Genomic DNA, 19,906 nt, shown 5'->3' with positions numbered 1-19,906 from the left:
CGGCGGGGGCACAGTCCTCTCTGCGCTGTGTTTTCGAGGCTTATTTCGCGTTGGTGCGAGCGGCGGCACGAATGTCAATTCGCTCGCTGCGCCGCCCTTACTTACTACAGAATTCGATGGCGCGTTCCCGCGGTCATCGAGTGAGATGCGTTCACGTTTGCTTGTGCGCGCATGACACCGTGCTTGTGAATTTAGTTCGTATGCCCATGTTTCCAAGTTTATATGGCCGATAAATCTGCTATCCTTACTTCGTTTAGCTTGCCATTAGTTTGCTATCGCAATCGATGCTTCGCCTTTCGGGCGAAACTGCAACTTTTTTTCCACTTCAACACTCCGAATACAAACGCAATAAAAGACGCACTGTAGAAAAAGCTGCTATGTGAACTCCATGTGCCTTCATATCTCCTTCAATAAGAAGGTCGTGTAGGAACGGAATTATCAGGTGTTCGTCACATTGGCTAGGTGAATAAAGTTGTCGCAAATACAACATTGTGAATGTTGCGAATTTCAGAATCAGATTAGATTAAGGGAGCTGGAACACTTGCTGTTCATGTAAGCTCAACAAAAAAAGTAATATGCACAAAATTCAGGAGGCCCTTTGGCCTTTTCATCAAAGCATAAATGGCTGATGAGCAGCAGTGTAGCAACAGAAAATATTTTCAAAATTGAAGGTTTGAGTTTCATCTATGTGTGTTCTTGTTTTCTTGTTTTTCAAGTGTAATTGATGCCTAGATAGCGTTATTTTTTCATTACAAATTTAAGTAGCTCAGCAAGTAATATATGTGCCTGTGATGGCGTATAGCTTAGGACATGCCACAGATGCTTCGAAGATATTCGATTCATAATCTACGATTCACCTTCTACCCTGACCATGCAGCATCACCGAAAAAATATTGTGGTGTTAATCACATTTCTCGCAGTGTAAAGCAGATGAAACATCTTAGTGCGGAAAAAAATGGGCGAGACAGAGTTGTAGCGACACACCCAAGCGTTCGTTTGTAGGTCAAATCCCCTTTATTTCGACCTATGTTTCAGCGCTACGAAGTTACATCTTTGAATACAAAATAGCCCGGTCTCTCACATTGTACAGTAATGTATTAAACTATTATATTCTATTAATCTATTATAATCGAACGTAGATCGCACGAGCAAAGCCCCTGCTTGGGTCTACGCCCTCGAAAGCTGTCCTCTCGAAAACTGCCCGTTTCTTAATCTCACCGCTTATCTGCCATTTTGTTGCCGCGTTCTGCATTCTCCTTCCCCGAGTATAATATTTTTCTGTCAGGCCACGAATTATGTGTGTAACAAATGTCGCGAACAGGGGCGTAGCCAGGGTTGGGGGGGTTCAAACCCTCCCCCCCCCCCGAAATTTTTTCGCCCCCCCCCCCCCACTTACCCACACTTTTTTCTCGTCGCTTCGCGCTGACATAATTCAAGAAACCGGTGCTACTATCACAATTTCATTCCTGGGCGCTTCCGTTTGGGTTGGTAACTTACAGCGAATCATGTCTGCATATGAAAAAAAAAAAACTGTCACGGTGTTTGTCAAGGCTTTGACACTCTGTGAGGTTTTGGGAGAGAATGTGGCGGCCGCATTCTGCAGCAACAAATGCGGCAGCCGCATTTTAGATGAAGTCGAAAATGCTCGAGGCCCGTTTAGATTTAGGTGCACGTTAAAGACCGCAGGTGGTCTAAATTTCTAGTATATATTTCCGCCGCTACCCTTCAGGTGCCGGTTAGGCCGCGCTCGCGCAGGATCTTAGGCTACGTTCACACTTGGTCTCGAAGCTGGAGGAAGCGGCAAAATCTTGCAAAAATCCGCCCGCCTAGGCGGCAAAACAGGCAGAAAAACAGGCGGCGAGCCAAATCGGTCTCGAACGGATTTTTTCGCCATGGCGAAGCGGAAACGCGGCGGAAAGTCGTTCTGCTCGACCAGAAGCTACACTAGCATATGTAAACATCCGGTCGTAATATTGAACATGGCACCAAAAGTGTAGGCTGCAATGCTGATCGACGCGATCAAGAACCACCCCTTGCTCTACACTGTAAACGAAAATAACTCTCAGGTGGGAGTATAATGCTTGTCCTCTAGTGACCCCCCGGTTGGGAGTTTATTATGCTCCGAATGATCGGAGTATAATTTTTACTCCGTGCGGGCGGAATTTTTGCGTGGTGCCTTCGGAGTTTTTTTTTCTGTCATTTTTATTTTTTACTTAGAGCTGGACGGAGTTTTTTCGAGGTGCACCGGGAGTATAAAAAATGACACGTCAACTTGCGCGAAGAATTTTTATGTAGAGGCTTCGGATCAAATTCCGAAATATACGCACAAGAATAAGCCAAATTTTGCGATACAAGCGAACGAGACCAGACAGACCAAGCAATACATAAGCACAAACATTTGAGAAAAACCCGATGAAGAGCTCTAATGACATCCAACGGACACTCGACACACAACAAGAAGCAACCCTGCCAGTATATATAGCCACGATAATGTGGGCCTCGAAACGGCCTAGCGAGCAGCTGTAGTGTTTTCAGAATTACGACTCACAGGCTCGCACATATGAGATCGGCCTCTCTGAAAGTAACATGAAACCTAAATCCACACGGAACTGTTAACTTAGAATATTGAAAAAACAACGATCATGGCATAATTTTTCAAAATTAGAATGCCATTCCGTGAGCGCTCAAGCGACTTCGCACACTGCCGGCGTCCGCGGCCAAAAAGTAGTGCGTTCGTTACAGTACGCAAGAAAAATGTACGTGCGCGTGCTTCATGACAAAATTAGCTTCATGCAAAAGAATTGTTGCGGGACAACAATTTATTACATGTGAGCATGACCCGTAGTAGCCCACGTAACACCGAAAATTGCGTAGTTATACATTTTTTGACCGCACTACTTGCTCCGCGTCCAAGCAATGTCTTTCGGCTGTGAAACAGAGCCATATCGCTGATCTGGCAAACGAATCCTCACGCTCGGAGCCAGCAGGTATGCTCCTAAATCAGTATGTTGGATGGAGCATGATGTTAATGCAATATCCGAAGCAACGACGTGATCAAAACAGAACTGCGCGATAACAATTCAATTCACATCGCTCAGTAAGAAGCTTTATTCACAGTACGTACTTACGTCCTACCGTATTTCTTGGGCGAGGATATCCGTACACAGATTCATAAAAGAGTTGCTTGCACCACGGTCTAACTTACTGGCAGCACAGCACCGTGACGAAGTCGGAATATGGCATTCATGTGCGGCTATCACGGACGTTGTCAGAATATACTCAAAAGGACATAAAAGTGGTATTTAACACACTGAGGAACACAAGTCAAGGTCACGCAACACGGAAGCACAGCCAGAAACCCGAGCCGACATCACGAGTCAACCGGCAGCGTCGTGGTCACAACTAAGCCTTTTTCCGCACTTAAAATCGTTGCTCTTGCATTCATCGTTGTCAGCAGAGTCAGGGGCGGATCCAGGTTTTTTCTGAGGGGGGGGGGGGGGGGTCAGCTTCTGTCAATGATGATGATGATGATAGTAGCCTTTCTCATTTACCGAAATGCACCGTTTCTGCTCCCGATAAACCCGCGTTTTATACGGCTAGAGCAACACCTGTAGCCCACCGTGGTGGCTCAGTCAGCTCAGGTGTTGCGCTGCTGAGCACGAGATCGCGAGATGGAATCCCGGCCGCGGCGGCGGCATTTCGATGGAGGCGAAATGCAAAAACGCCCGTGTGCTTGCGTTGTAGTGCACGTTTAAGAACACCAGGTTGGCAGAATTAATCCGGAGCCTTCCACTACGGCGTGCCTCATAATCAGAACTAGTTTTCCCTTATGAAAATGAACCATGAGTTTCTGATTAGGACGTTATGCGTTTCTAATGTGCCATCAGACAGGCATCAGAAATGCATCGACTAATGTTGTTTAGCATCACAAGTACATCAGAGACTCAAATGGCAATGCATATTAGGGTTTCTGATGAGAGCAGTACACAGCTTTTTTTTTAGGGGCGAAGCTCCTTATAGCGGCACCCGTTCGTCCCCGTCGTAGTAGGTAGCCACGTCTAGTTTTATGAATTGCTCAATAGATGGCGTTGTGTGTCCGTATATGTATGTATACCCATATATTCATATATATGTATACGTATAGTATAACCGGAAGCCGACTTCCGCTTCCGGTTCCACTTTCGGTTTCGTTTCCACTTCCGGTTCCGGAAGCCAGCTTCCGGCTTCCGGAGAACGCTTCCGGCGTTTTATGAAAAAAAAAGTCCGAAAGTTGTGTCCATAGCGCGAAATCGAACCAGGGACCCCTCGCTTCCGAACGCGCGGCGCTATCCACTACGCCACGAAGCGCACATAGACACACGCACCACGATGGCAATAAATACCCAACATTAACGAAAGGCCGCGTTTCTAGCGCGTTTGTAACGCGTTTGTGCTAGCGCGTTACGGCCCGTGTAAGAAGCTGGTGTAAGACGCTGTGGCCTCTCCGCCTTACCTTCAACGCGTTTCGAACGCGCTGCCCAAGGCGGTGGCAAGTCAAGTTCAAGTCGAGGAGCGTTTATGAATACGGGGGGTATACTCTCTCAGCAGTCATGTGATGGCGTCGGCAAACGCGGTGCACGTTCCGGCATGTGTAAATGGCTGCGTAAGACGCTGTGGCCGCTCCCCCTTACTAGAGAGTACTGCACGTTTCTAACGCGTTTGTGCTAGCGTCCCCTTAAGCGGGAGATCCGATGATTCCCTCCGGAGCTTCGCCCACTCATCATCATTCACCCCGTGGATATGCTGTGATTTTTTTTGTCATTGCTAATATCAAAGCACATGACATAAAAGTGTGTATGACACCAACTTTTTTTTTCTTTTTTTTCTTTTATACAGCGAAGCTGTCATTGGTTAGGATCTAGAAAAAAAATGTCTCCGAAATGTTGACAAAAGACAAGTGGCCGATCCTGGACGTAGTGCAAAAAGGGTCCAAGCGCAATGGCGCAAACCTCTGTGGGCTCGGCCGGGGACCTGTAACGCGCCCTTGAATTACCCTTGTCACACGTGGGACCCAGAGAGACAAAAACAATGCGCCGGCGTGATGAACGCTGTTGCCCAAACGCTAGTCTATGACGATGCGTGTCGAAACGTCAGTGATAAAACGCAATAGTCTTACCAACCAGTAGCTGTGTCTCATTCTCTCGTGACATAGCCATTTCCCTAGCGACGTCATCAGTTGCCCCTTGGACTTGGTATGGGTAAGACCCGTGTCGCTCACTCCGAAGAGGAAGAACGCGCCTTCGAGGAGCGCCGCCGCACTCAACAGCGCGAATGGATGCGAAAGCGACGAGAAGCCGATACGCACAGCGGCCCAACGTGCTGAGGCCGATGGTGCGAATCTAGTCGCCTAAACTCGCTTTCACTCGCACATACAGAATACGGCGCGCGGCGATGCAACGAAGTTATGTGTTGTGTCTTTCCAACCAAACATAACCACCACAGTAATAAAAATGTTCAATATAATGAAGCAAAACCAACAGCCTCGCTGGTTTTCGATCTTCACATAGTGGAAGGGCTCTGCTATTTTTATTTTTATTTTGGCGCGGGGGGGGGGGGGGGGCGTTGGCTAATAATACAGATTATTAGTCTATCCTATCGAGCGCAATTTACAGGCCAATTGCAGTTTCACATAGTTTGCCAAAACTGTTCATTTAAAGCCAATTCTGGGGTTTATGCGAAAACCACGATCGAGGCACACTACAGAGATCGTTTCGCCAATTTCTGAGCCTACAGCTGATGTTAACGACAGCAGGAAGTCATCTAACACGAAATGGCGGCGCAGGCAGTCAAAATCATTCATCTCACGCCCCAGCGACAGCTTTCAAAGGATAACATAACCAGATCTCTAAGGCCATGCTTTGATAGCTGCAGACAGCGGAAGCAATCCAAAATAGAAAATACGTCATAGAAATTATTTCTACGATAAACTATAGCGTAAAATGTGGACTGTTCGGTGGTTTGTTTTGCCTCGCAACATATATAGCTAGCTGCGCGTAACAAGGCACAAAACATGAGTTCACTGGTTATTATTGTTGGCATCACGGAGGCCACAACAACCTCACAAGTATGCAGGTGGCGCTGTTGTTTTTCCTCAGTCTCACGCCCATCATCACAGACGTTACATCACAGACGTTATCAGGCATAACTTCGGAACGAGAAAAAGTGTAGTGCAGACAACAGATCCAGCAACAACAGAGAGGCTTGAGGGATCAAAATTCAGCATAGAAAGCTTCTATTGGAAAAAGGCAGCAGAAAATGTCCCTAACAACACGGCAGCAGGACCCGATGAAATCCCAATACAGCTAATCAAAAACCTCGGTCCAAAAAGCAAGGCACTGCTGACTAATGCCATAGAGCAAGTGATTAGAACAAAGAATATTCCCGTTGGATGGCGTGAAAGCAAGATGAATCTCATCTACAAAGGCAAAGGAGATAAGGATAAGACGAGCTCGTACAGGCCAGTTACAGTAACGTCGGTGATATATAGAATGGCAATGCAAGCCATAAAATTAGAACTGTCGAAGTGGGTGGAGGAAAACGGTGTATTGGGGGAACTACAGAATGGGTTCAGGCCAGGCAGGCGCTTAGAAGACAATATGTTTGTACTAACTCAGTGCATAGAGATTTCAGTAGCTCAGAAAAGACCTTTATGGGTAGCATTTCTAGATATTAAAGGAGCTTATGACAACGTAGACAGGGAATTGTTGTGGGATATTCTTCAATACGAAGGCATAGATGACGATTTCGTGGAGCTGCTGAGGGAGATATATCGAGACAACCAAGTACAAGTGGCATGGGAAGGCCGAAAAGGAAATGAAATGGTGGGAATGAACCAAGGATTGAAGCAAGGATGCCCTCTGTCACCATTGTTGTTCACGCTTTACGTCAAGGGCATAGAAAGACGACTGGAAAACAGCGAATTTGGTTTTGATTTATCCTACATGCGTAATGGAATAATGGTGCAACAGAAGGGTCCTGGATTGATGTACGCAGACGACATTGTGCTACTAGCGGACAATAAAAAAGATTTACAGATACTTGCGAATATCTGTGGGAACGCAGCGAAAAATCTAGACCTTAAGTTTAGCACAGAGAAATCAGGGATTATGATCTTTAATGAACACACGAGTAACTTCGTGGTGTCAATTCAACAGCAAGTAATACCCATATATGAAGCAATATAAGTACCTCGGCGTACACATAAACGAAGGAAAGAATTACTCAAGCAACCACCAAGATAAACTGAAAATAAAGGGGAAGCGGAATGCAGCATTAATGAAACACAGAGCACTGTGGGGCCACAATAAGTATGAGGTGGTGCGGGGAATCTGGAAAGGAGTAATGGTGCCAGCGCTAACATTCGCAAATGCCATTATATGCTTAAAATCGGATATATTGGCGGGTTTGGAAGTTAACCAAAGATCAGTAGGCCGGTTGGCTTTGGGAGCACACGGTAATACGACAAATGAGGCAGTGCATGGAGACATGGGTTGGGCCTCTTTTGAAGTCAGAGAAGCACAAAGCAAAATTAGTTTTGAAGAAAGGCTCAGGAACATGGATGAAAATAAATGGGCGGCTAAAGTGCACAGGTATCTCTACATGAAAAGCGTGGACACAGAATAGAGGAAGAGGTCAAGGAAGTTGGCAACCAAGTACAGGATAATCGAAACTGTAAATAGACAACCAGGGGTCATCAGAAAGAAAGTGAGAGAAATAGAGACCGTGAATTGGATGCAAAGAATGGAAACGAAAAGGACAATGGAGATTTACAAGAATGAGAAGAAAGATATTAGAAGGGGAAATCTGTACGATAACACAAAGGGCAGTGCCTTGCTATTTGAGGCTCGAGCCGGTTGCCTAAGGACGAAAACATATCGGAACAAATATTCGGAACTAGATGAGACATGTCTATGCTGCAGTAAAGATCCAGAGACCACTCAGCACATCCTAATGGAATGCGACGGGATCCACCCAGCGAGAACCGTAGGTAACGTGCAACTCCCAGAAGCGCTTGGGTTTAAAGTGGAAGGAAACATAAACAGATCAGCCGTAGAGATCAGCAAGAGACGATTAGAGTACTGGTGGAATAAAAGCAGGGAAAAGATGGATACGACCTGATCTCTTAAAATCATAGGCAGCGGTACAAGCTAATTTTTTGAAAAAGGTATACAAAAATGCTAGATAAAGAACATGTGTAGTATACCTGATTAATTCAAGCAGGCTAGGTGACTATTTGTCGCCACCCCGTTTCAAAGGGGATGCCAATAAATCATCATCATCCTCATCATCATCATCAGTCTTCAAGATGGCGGTCGTCTGTGCGAGCTGCAACTGTGCTGCGTACGATGTGTTGCTTGAATCGTGTGTTTTTATGTTTGCTGTAATGAAACAGGACGTAGTTAGCGTGCACAAAAGTGCCAGAAAATACATTGTGTCTCGCTGCAAACTCGCCGTATGCGTGGCGCACCAGGTAATGTGGACCAACGATTTTCATGCCGTGGCCTTTGTCTGGTTGTCGTGGAAAGTTGGGTGGACGTCGAAAAGAAATAATGCGTATTGTTAGCGTGCCTCAGCTCGTCCACTACACAGCGACATCTATGATGGGAGTAATGTCGACGCAGCACCGGCAACTTGGAGAGCGTCGTACTATTGAAAAGGTAAGCAGTCGTGCTTGCTAAGTACACGTGTGTTGTGTGTGTACCTCGTGTGTGCATAGATAGCATGCCTTGCGAACGTAGGAAATACAACTTCTGCCACAACAGTGAAACCTGTGCTTGTGCATGCTGCGCGCTGTTTGTCAGAATTTAGTTACGCAAATTTATTGCTTTGATGCGAAATTGAATATCCTGATAAGCGTTTTCTTCCCATTGGGGGGGGGGGGGGGAGGAGAGAGAGAAAGATTACGTTCGGAAATAATCGTGTTCACCTGTGCGTGCGCTTCCGCTTTTCTGCTGAAATTGCATAATAATGACTCATCTGTCTCTTCACCGATTCTTACTGCAATTACGTTTTTTCGCTTATAAACTGTTCGACGTTGTACATAATCTCTGCTTACCAGGTTTTCGGTTTACGAGCAGTTTGAGGAGAAAACGAAAATGTAAGCAGTCACAGCTTCCTACTAGTACAGCGTTCTTTTCAAAACAAGGGGTGTTGCCATAACTTTGACATAACTAAACATGACAGGGGAAAGTTGTTTAAACTAAGTCATGAAAGCAAACTCTAGTATGTAAACAAACATTTCTTGTATGTGCTGCTGCGTGCGTGTTTAAGTTTTTACTATGATGAAGGGGTCCCTATTATCAGGACATTCTTCAGTGACTAGACCTTGTGCTCCGTTGCCACCCTGCACTAGTGCAGACATGTTTTCGTGACTATTTTTATGTGCACCTTACATGTGTTCACAGTTTTATTGTGCCAATCAGTGCTATAGGTTAATACAGAACTCATTTTGCAGTGGTGAGACCGTGACCCTCCAGCAGTGTCCACATAATGGCAGGGAAATGCAGGGATCCCGCAGCCATGGCTATAGCAGCACGGCGTGTAATCTGGATGTCATGTCAGGTATGTATGAAGTGTACATGTACCAGAAAGTACGATCTCGGTATGATTTGTGTATAAGCTTATTGACATATTACTCAACTCAGCTTACTAAATAGGATAAATATTTATGCAACTTTATTCAACTTGCTGCTTAATTTGTATTCATAATATTATGCACACATTATCGTGTTCTACATAAAACTAAACCTAACATGTCCTGATGTTTAGCATATTTTTCTCGCTTCAATCACTTGGCTGCAAGTTCAATTTTATTCTTGCTTTGCACACAGTATATTACACTTCTTATTTTGGTTTTATTGTTTTGAAACTGTTCCTTATGCTGTGGCTTTTATTTCAGTGTTTTTTCTCTGTTTATGCCTCACGCATGTGCAGTTTTTGTGCATGTTAGAATTCGAACGGTAGTGTGCCAAATATGTCAAAGATCTAAGTGTGCAGCGTGCTTACCTTTGCTTACCATTGTTACATTAACATTGCTATTTACAATAATTTCTGTCTTCTCAGATTAACTGCCACTGGCAAACACACATATGATGAGCTTAAATTTCTTGAAATGAAATGTGAAGGTGTAGCTTTGGTGACAGTTGAAGTATGGCAGCAATGTCGAAGCTAACTTGTGCCAACTATTACTACAGTATGCGAACGAATACCCATCCCTGTATTTGTACATTTTCTGAGAACCAGCCATGTCGACTAGGTGAAATTTGTAGCGTCCTTTTGAGTTTGCCGGTCAGTTCATGTAACTTTTCAGAACAAAATTTACACTGTGAGAGAAGGGAGACCATTACTAATGGGGCTGGCTCACAAGTCTTTTTATTATGCGGTATGCCTCACTGATTTTACGTGTCAATTTTCTGCTGTAGGTGAAAAATAGGTGACGATCGTAATCTGACCAGCAGTCCTATTGCTGCAATGCACGGCCAAGACGAATGAGCATACTTGTCTTTTAAGTCAAATATGGTTGATATCTTAAGTACATATTTAGGCATCAGCCAGTCTGCACTATGTGCATTTGACCACATGTGAAAGGAGCCTCGGACAGACTGCCTCGGACAGACACTGTACCAATTTAGTGGTATCTTTAACCAAGCAAGTCTCACTTTCTGGCTTGCATTTCACAATTCACTTACGAACTGTCGTTCATATCCTGTCTACATTATTTCTTTCTGGTTATATATGTGCATTGCAGTCCACAAGCGAATTGAGAAAGACACCCAGGCAAGGGGAGGCTTGCTTAGTTAAAGATACCACCAAACTTGTCTTGTATCCGTCAGGGGTTGTGTGGTCTATTCCTTTGATCATGTGTATATTTGGTCAGATTTACATGGGGCAGACTGGCCGGTGCATCAACACGTGCCTAGGAGAGCACCAACATCGGTGGGACATAGTGGACATAGGCCAACATAGGCATGGCATAGTGGACTTGAAATGCATAAGAACTATGCCGGTCGCTCATGCAAATATTCTATAACGGCTGGCTCTTAAATGTCTCGGGGTTGCATTGGGTTGCCCGTACACCAGCACTCCTATGCTTGTTTCCACGCCAAGTGATCATATAAAATATTTTCCAATTCCCGCTAGCAATCCACAGACACTGCTGCTCTTTGTTGAGTGGAAACCAATACAACCAGAGTAGTTCACAACACGTACACCCCACAGCGGATCGGCATTGCATGTTTGTACACCCAAGAGAAATTTGGGCATACTGTAGCTACCGCTACACCCAAAGGCTACACGGCGGTTCCTCAACGACTTCATGTGAACCAACATCGCATAAACGTTTCGCACAACTAACATCTCCAAATCGTTCCGCAGCAAGTGATACAGTGTGTATTCTTGTGGTTCATTGCCAAGTGTTGTTAATTTTCTGTCCTTTCACCATGCAGTGTACACGTGCACTTGCTTCAAGACGACGACCCTCTACCTCAAAAACAGCCTCTCCTCAAAGACTAGCAGGGAGACTAAATGAAAGGAAAATATCACATCCGTAACCAGACAGATACTATGTGTTCCTTACATTTAACCTCCTTCTCTCTTTAAGGAAGCGTGGAATATGCTCAATAAATGTTTTTATCAACTTTTTTTCGTTGAGAAATGTCTAATGTGCAGCATATGTACGGGCCCACGTACATGTTGGATGTTGGAAAAAGTGCTGCACTTTAGCTTGATATATGTATATCAAGCACGAAAGACACATCAGAAAATGTTGCCACACGTGGTGGGTAATTTTGTTTTAGGAATTTATGAATGCCAGCAATCTAATGTATAAACTCAGCAGAGGCTCATTAGGAAGACATGACACGGTCACACGAAAACTGCTTTGGAGCACGCATTAGGAAGACATTTCATGCTCACAAGAAAAACACTCATCAAGTATGCATCAGAACGACGGTGGCCATTATGTTTTAGAATGACATTAGGAATACATCAGAATATTTCCGAAGAAACACATCAGAGACTCATTTGGCTGTAATGTCAAAAGTCATCAGACCTTCATGTGAAACTCATCTAATATTTTCTTAAGGGTTGGCACGTAAAACCCCAGAAAGAGGAAGAAGCCCTATAGCGAAGCCAGGTATCTGTTTCTCCGAGCATAAAGGAAAAGTACGTTACCCAATACAACCATGTGCTTGGCGGCTGTGCCTGATAATACAGGGTGTTCAAAACTAAGATTTATGGTTTTCTTAAAATTAGGCACTGGGAGGCACGCAAAGACCACCTGTGCAAATAACTTATGTGGCCAAGTGGGCACAAATTGAGAGGATAATTATCGCTGTAAGCAGCCGAATTCACTTAAGTTGAACAATTATTTTTTTGTCGACTGCAGTAAGTGGGTATGTTTGTATTGAAAACTTAGAGACAGTAGTGTTTCTACACAGTATCGGTCGGAAGAATTATTATAGCGTGTTCGTGCTCCAAGATATCCGACTCCAAATTTCTGTTGTCGTACTGCGAAGAGTTATGGAATCGAAGCGGGAGTGGTTTATGCTTTGCGTTGCTGTGGAAGGGAGGCATATTGAACGTTTTTAGGGCATTGACATCCTGATGGGTGAAGTGTTGTCATGAGATTCGTGCATGACAACATCAAACTTAAAACGGCAGTATATATGAAATATTCGTTAGCAATAGCTAAAAAGGTTTCTGTTGTTGATGGTGTAGTTGTTGCTTTTGATTTCAATAAAACTTACAATACTTGGAAATCAGCAATCACTTTATTTACGTAGCCCAGGAAATGACCATGCCCGGTCGTCTAATCACCATTACGGACGCGCATTGCCCTCCGGCTTCTTCGCTCGCGCCATTATCTCGGCATGGCAGCTGCCGCCAGCTTTACAGGCTGCGCGGTCGCGTGTTACAACAGCCCTTACGGGTTCTTCGATTTCTTTTATTTCGCTAGCCGTCAGGGGAAGGGGGACAGTTATTATCTTTGCCAATGCCTCCGCCGCGTTGTCAGACTAAACGCCGCACCCAACATCCTCGTCACATCAGGGAGGAGCTTTGCGCCAATCCTCACTCTCTTGCATGCGTAATCATGCGAACGACAATTAAAATTTGGAGTTGGATATCTTGGAGAATAGACATGCTAGAAGAATTCTATCAAGTGAAACTGTGTAGAAACACGGCTGCCTCTAACTTTTCAATACAAACATACACACTTACTTCAGTCGATAAATAGTTAATTATTCAATTTTAGGTAATATTCGGCTGCTGACAGCAATAATTATTATCTCACTTTGTGTCCCCCTGGCCACATAACTTATTTGCCCAGGTGGTCTTTACGTGCCTCCCAATGCCTAATTTTAAGAACACCATAAAGCTTAATTTTGAACACCCGGTATATCTAGCCTGTATTGTTTCTTAAAATAAAATTTTGGATGATCTGTCGCAGGTTTGTTATAAATGCGTAAGCACGGGTCCATCTTTGGAGTTCTGTTGAGACATCTTGATTTCCTTAAGAAGATTCTTTGTGTTGGGCTGAGGCACTTTCGTTTGCTTTGGAGCTCCAACGTGGCAACCACTACGCTGGTTGTTTACGATATGTGAATCACCGCGTATGAAGAAGACTCACGACGCCACCTACAAGAACGATGTGGCCTAGTAGCCGAGAGCGCGAGCCAGTGTCTACATGTTTTGCTTCCCACGCGACGTCATCCTTTTACACAAGGCGCGCATCTGCTCCCGTTTCTCTAACCACGCGTGGTTAGCGGCCAACGCCCGCGCGCTGGCGTTGGCCGCTGACGTCACGCTCCCCCACTTCGCAGCCGCTGCTCGAGGCTTCGCCCCGCTCCGCGAGAACGGCCACTCAGATAAACGGATCCGACGGCTTTGAGCCTCCTATGCTTAATGTACGACAATAAAACTGCGAAGTTACAATGAAAAACTTGTAGCGTACGAACCGTACTGTGCTCGTACTGGATATTGTCAACGTGTAACTGTGATCACACTTCTTTCTGAGGTTTTACGTGCCAAAACCAGGGATCACACTGAGTGCTACAGTTAAAAAAAAGTTGCCTATGCGAAGTTGTTAGTTTAGCTGTTAGTTGTTATTATTTGTATATGAACACTTCAGCGAGAGATCTCTTTCATTAAGCAGGTTGGTCGCGGAACCGATGACCGCCAATGAGGCAACCGATGACACCCCAATCGGGAACTGAGTTGATCAGTTGCGAAGGTGCTCGCGCGGACATCTGCGTGCTTGGCAAAAGGCACGTCCCCACGTTCATTCGACGCCACCGATGGGAAGAGTAAGGCACGGCCGGCGCAAGGAGGTCCAAGGTGTTCTACGGCAACTTCGCGACACCACACCCCTACGGAATACAACTAAGCTTGTGAGCGAGCTAGGTTTACTTCTACATGGCTCATACCACTGGTACTCGCGAAAAATAATTTTGAAGAATGCTGGTGGCGATACTTTCTTTTTGCGACAGGGCCATCCCCCTGTCAGCGAGGGGGCGATGCAGAAATCTGAGGGGGGGGGGGGGGGTCAGGACATCCGGACATCCCCCCTGGATCCGCGCCTGAGCAGAGTGATCACAGCTAACGCACATGAAGATGAGATACAGTGAGCTTCAGGCACGCTTATAACACTTTCTGGAACGAAGTATAGGAAAGGAAGTAGGCGAAACGCTGGCAGGGAACGACACTTCACAGATGTAAACAAACCGTCAGCCATGAGCACCGCCGACTTCGCCGAACGCGGCCGGTCGCTGGCGCGGCGCACAGCCTTATGGGAAGCACCACGCGACCAACCTGTTCCGGCGGGGGAGTTTTTTAAAACTCCCTGTGCGGAGTTCCCGGGGAGAACAAAATTTTGAAGGCGGAATAAAATCACGTCATGTCCGCCCTTATCCTCCCACAGGTTGTGAGCGGAGTGAAACGAGGGAATGCCGTTGTATTCCTCCCATACATCGGAATAAATACTAAAGGATGGGAGTATATAGGTCACATCACCTTGTTAAAATTCCCATGTGGGGGTATTTTCGTTTACAGTGTACGACAAGAGTGGTACTAAAACGTACTGTCACTAATACTCGCGATAGTATTCAACGTCGCGCAACCGGAGGTGCGGTAATGAAGCCTTGGCGTGACCCAACTTCTAACACTTTAGCAAAGACAGGCAAACCCACCACCACCGTTTCCGAGGTGTCCGCGTCTTCCGTTTATTCATTGTCCATTTCTAGAAAACAAGTAGGTAGAAGTATAAAAGCCATTTCTTCTTCCACTTCCATGGAAGACAATAGTTAGGCAGATTCCTCGTTGGCGCTCCATAATTCTCCTCGCACGTGCACGGTATGTTGCAGAAGTCGCGGGGTGCTTTTCTCGTCGCGACGATAGATTGGGAGCGTAGGTCTCACGTAGGACGCGCAGGCTTTGGCGAGCCCCAACACAAGGGCCAGCCCGGGTTTTAGCTGTGGTGTTCCCGTTGCACCTTTGGTGTCCTGGAGGCGCCGACAATACGAAATGATGAAATGTTATTACAACTTGTAAATAAAAGCTATTAAAGAAATATTATCACGCCTAGGCACCAACCTGTGACTCAGCGCTACCGCGCCCGTGTGAGGAGAATTACAGAATGCCAACGAGAAATTTACTGAAGGTCGCAGATGACACGCGAAGTTGCGCAAGATGATCACTTTTGATGACGGGTGGGTCAAAGAATGAACATACCACTCGAAAATGCGATAATGAGCGCCACCACGCCGACAAACGCACGCAGACTAGATGGATGTGGTCGAAAGCGGCAGCGGCGGCCGCGGCGGTAGCAAAACAAATGTGAACAGCTTGGACATGCGTGGAAAAAATTTTCCGGCCGCTTTGGCCTTTCCGCCCGCTTGCCGCTTTCCAAGTGTGAACGCAGCCTTAGTCTGCGCTCGAAACGTCTCTTGTATGCGATTGCGCCCCTACGGAAGGCTGACAGTTACTGTTGTGTTGTTGAATCCCAAACCAGCAATGTACACACGAAGGGATTGATACCAGCAGTGAAATTCCACTGACTCGCAACAGAATGCACGAAACAGACAGCCGATCGACAAGCATGGATTACTGCTGTGCGCAGTACAGCGTAAGTAAACTCTTTTTGCAGGCACCGATAGTTCTCGTCGGAGTTCACGCGTCCTGAGAAATTGATTATGTGCACTATGCACTGAACAAGACCGGAGTTCATTCCTGCATCACTAGTACACCAATCAGTCGAGATTCTTTGAGTTACAAGGCCGCTTCCTGTTTGCACCGGCGTAAGTGAAGCAGAAATGAGTTGCACGCACTACTTAAAATGAGTACACATGCCACATCTATGCTGTGCGGTGAAATATTCTGTACAATTCTGAATCCGTTGACGTAAAGGCAAATGACGGCTGCACGCTCGCACACAGCGGAAGACACAGTGGCCCATGCACTTGCCGCCGGGAATGCAACCTCCTCGTATGAGGGAGCAGGCCGACGAAAGCTTCGAAAAAAAAAAAAGCATTACGCGTTCTTGCGCGTATTTAAGTTTTCTAGCGCAAAGGCGCAGCGAACAAGCTATTGCATGGGAGTAGGTATATAGCCTGGTCACACGTGCATTTTCACGTGTATAGCCGTCCTCGACTTGTGAAACGCACTTCGCCCCGACGCGGACGACGCCATCTACGCTTAACGGAGATTAACAATTAATGATGTCTTCTCCGATCGGGCGGGTCGTCTCAATGATGCGTTATCGAAGACTGGTCCATTCATTGGCGCGATGAGAGGCCATTGCTCCAAACGCCCACTGTACCTGTCGTACTTACTGTATTTTACTGAGCTTACTTTAAGTTTTCCTTAATTTCTTCACAAGCACACGCGAGGGGGGGGGGGGGGGGGGAGGCCCATGTGTTTGACATACATGTATAGAGTCTGCTTAAACTACCAATATTTATCATCGAACACGTCACATAGAGGAAAGCCGACGCTTGCCCCCCCCCCCCCCCCCCCTGCCCCGCTCGGGCCGGTGAACCCCCCCCCCCCCCCGAAAAAAATATCTGGCTACGCCCCTGGTCGCGAAGTCTATAAACCTTGCGTAATTATTTGACCAAATTTATAAGTCCTCGCATGCAAGAACACAAAAAGAGAGAAAGTGCACAGTATTCTTGCCTGGAACGGCGTACTAGAAGAATGATCAGGTAGACTAGAAGGCAGGCACCGATGATAGACAGGAGCACCAGGACTGCTATCTGGCCCCCGGAGACCGCTGCACAGGTTGCCACACACGGTGAGTGGTGTAATACGCACACAAAACACTGGAGCAAATCGGTCGCTGGAATGAAATGCCTTTATTTACGCGCACTACACGTAAAATTTCATGGCTAATAACAACAGCGCACCGAAAACGAAGACGAAGAAAGACAGACACAATGCAAGCGCTGAATCTCAGCTGGAATATTTAGTGATAAATTCATTTATTCAATAAACTTTCCAGTTGAAATTCAGCGTTTGTATTGTGTATGCACATTCCTTCGTCTTCGTTATCAATGCGCTGTTATCAACCATGAACCAACAACAATTCGCCCCGTTTTCTATCTTCTTGAACGTAAAAGTTGTACGAGCGCACCTGTGGCAGAGTGGCTAATTCAGCTTCGAACGCCGGCACTTCACTGCATCCACTGAATCAAATGGTTTTGTTACAGCCATTGGGGTTTTTACTGAACGCTTTCACCTGTTTCAAGATGTTGTTTAGCAACCAGAGGCCAAACGATTTGTTATAGATGGGCTTGTCTGTCGTGAAATGAGCGAGCATATTTTGTTGCTCCCTCCGGAGTGCGCAACGCAAGGGATCCCTTGTGTTGCAAGCAAAACCGTGCTATCGCTCGACAAACTTCGTTTAAGCGCGTTCAACCACGGCCAATGTTTTTGCCCATGCAACAATCACCACATAAAAATGTTATACACAAGAGGCAGTTCCATAGACAGAGACAGAAAGGGATCCTAATACTTGCTATAATTCAAATACATAATCAATATAGCGCCAGCAGTTATACAGCAAGAAATACAGAACATAAATACTCAATCGCAAATTAACAATTAAATAAGTCAAGGAACATGCGCGAAGCGTGCGTCCTTATACATGGTATTAGAGTAAAGTTCCCTAATGTTCGGTGATAACGAATTTCATAATCTGCAGAACACTTATTCAAAACTTGTCATAATTATTTTTGCGTATAGGAAGCATATAGCCATTGCTGGTTAAAAAGAATTAATGGACCTAGAATGGTGTTTGTCTTGGCATTGCTTCGAAGTGCTTGGCTTTCATTATGCTGCAGCGAACGTAAATGAAAGCACTTCATTCCTGGAGACAACAACTTTATTCATTGAATACGTGATGTAGCGGGAAGAGGGCGAGCAAGCACACTCGTCCTTTACTCGTCCTCCTGCCTTGTATCGCTTCACTACACTAATCACCATGGAAAATCAACTAGCCAAATCTGCTACCCTTCTGTACAATAAACTGTACTATCGGACAAGAAGTTACTGACACAGGAAAGAGTCGGCAGCATTTTCGTTCTTTTCAATGCTTGTAATTCATTGCCGATGTTAATTGCAGTGGAAGACGTTCCCGCTAAAGTGTTATCCTCACCCTTGGTAATGAATCCCCGCAGCATAATTGTCCCGATACAGCACTCACCGACTTTGTAACGGCAGCTGCGCTCGATGCAAACCATGCCCGATTGCTCGCATTCCCAGTCCATGGTGCATTCTTGTCCTTCAGGTACCACTGAAACATCCAATACACGTAGGTTTAAGGCACCACACAAAATTCTGCAACAGAGTCCTTCATCCCCAAAGCGCAGCTGTCTCCATGAGTTCCCCGCAATCTGCTTTCTTGCGTTACCTCAGATCAAATGAAGCTGCTATTGTGACTGGATAATACAAGCAGCTGATGTCAATCCCAATCGCCGAAGGCGGCTGCGGCCTTTGACTTCCTGGTCTCTTACTTTTCCTTTCCTACACGTCGGCCCGCGGATAGGAAAGCCTATAATTCAAGAATAAATAATACAGAATATGCAAAACATGCTTATCCTCATTACTTAATGCGCAAAACGTTCATAATTTGTGGTGTTTATTGATTGCCCTGTGAATTAGTTATTAAAAAGTAAATGCTTCACGTCCTTTCGTTAACGGTGCACGCATTTTATCGCGTCACTACGACAATGGCTAAAGAAGTTGCTGATCCGCGGCGACCCTCAATTCTTCCTTATTTCCGCAGAATGTCCTCGTATGTCTCATAAATCGAGTTATTTTCATAGTTTATTAATGTCATTTAAAAGTCGTTTATATTTCGCAGACTTCTTAATTACTTGATTAAAATGTTTAAATCCAGCCTGTTTGTTGCGGTGATTGAAGTCATGTGTTGACTAGTGAATATTTAGTATTATAAAAATTACGTTAATGGTTCTATAATCCTTCATATGATCACAAAATGAATGCCATTATTGAACAGTTAACAAAAGAAATTGCAAAATCACTAAAATATAAGTGAAATTGGAAGGATAGTGTGCAGTATTCCTTCTGTTATTCTAACAGCAAAAAAATTCTGTGCATCTCATCCTCTGTCGGAATCGCTTTGAGCAATTATTGTTACGTGTTTGCGAGGGACGTACTTCTGGTTAAGCAACCAATCACAAGTCTAGAGAACAGGACAAAGTTGGACGCAGGTCACCTGGAAACGGTTCGGTCAACGTAAACTCCAACCATCCGACATAAACAAGAGTTTCTCGCGCACACTGCTGTCTCATCATCAACGCCGTCCGCCTTCGCGTTTACGAGCGAGTGTGCACTCGCGTTCGACTCACTG

The 19,906-nt window shown here is 45.5% G+C and overlaps 1 protein-coding gene across 3 annotated transcripts in view; it reads right to left on the bottom strand.

Moving 5' to 3' along the window:
• The window catches only part of LOC119461813 (uncharacterized), a 68,601-nt gene that overhangs the window by 11,111 nt on the left and 37,584 nt on the right, over positions 1-19,906 (bottom strand). For all 3 annotated transcript variants that reach the window (XM_037723191.2, XM_049672226.1, XM_037723187.2), the window contains 2 exons: positions 18,737-18,826; positions 17,209-17,305 (listed from right to left, as the gene is read on the bottom strand). In XM_037723191.2, coding sequence (XP_037579119.2) covers positions 17,209-17,305; positions 18,737-18,826 — 187 coding nt within the window. The remainder of the gene's footprint in view (positions 1-17,208; positions 17,306-18,736; positions 18,827-19,906) is intronic.

Source organism: Dermacentor silvarum, chromosome 8, assembly GCF_013339745.2.
Source record: "Dermacentor silvarum isolate Dsil-2018 chromosome 8, BIME_Dsil_1.4, whole genome shotgun sequence".
Classification (NCBI taxonomy): domain Eukaryota; kingdom Metazoa; phylum Arthropoda; class Arachnida; order Ixodida; family Ixodidae; genus Dermacentor; species Dermacentor silvarum.
This window is presented reverse-complemented; position numbering and strand designations above follow the sequence as displayed.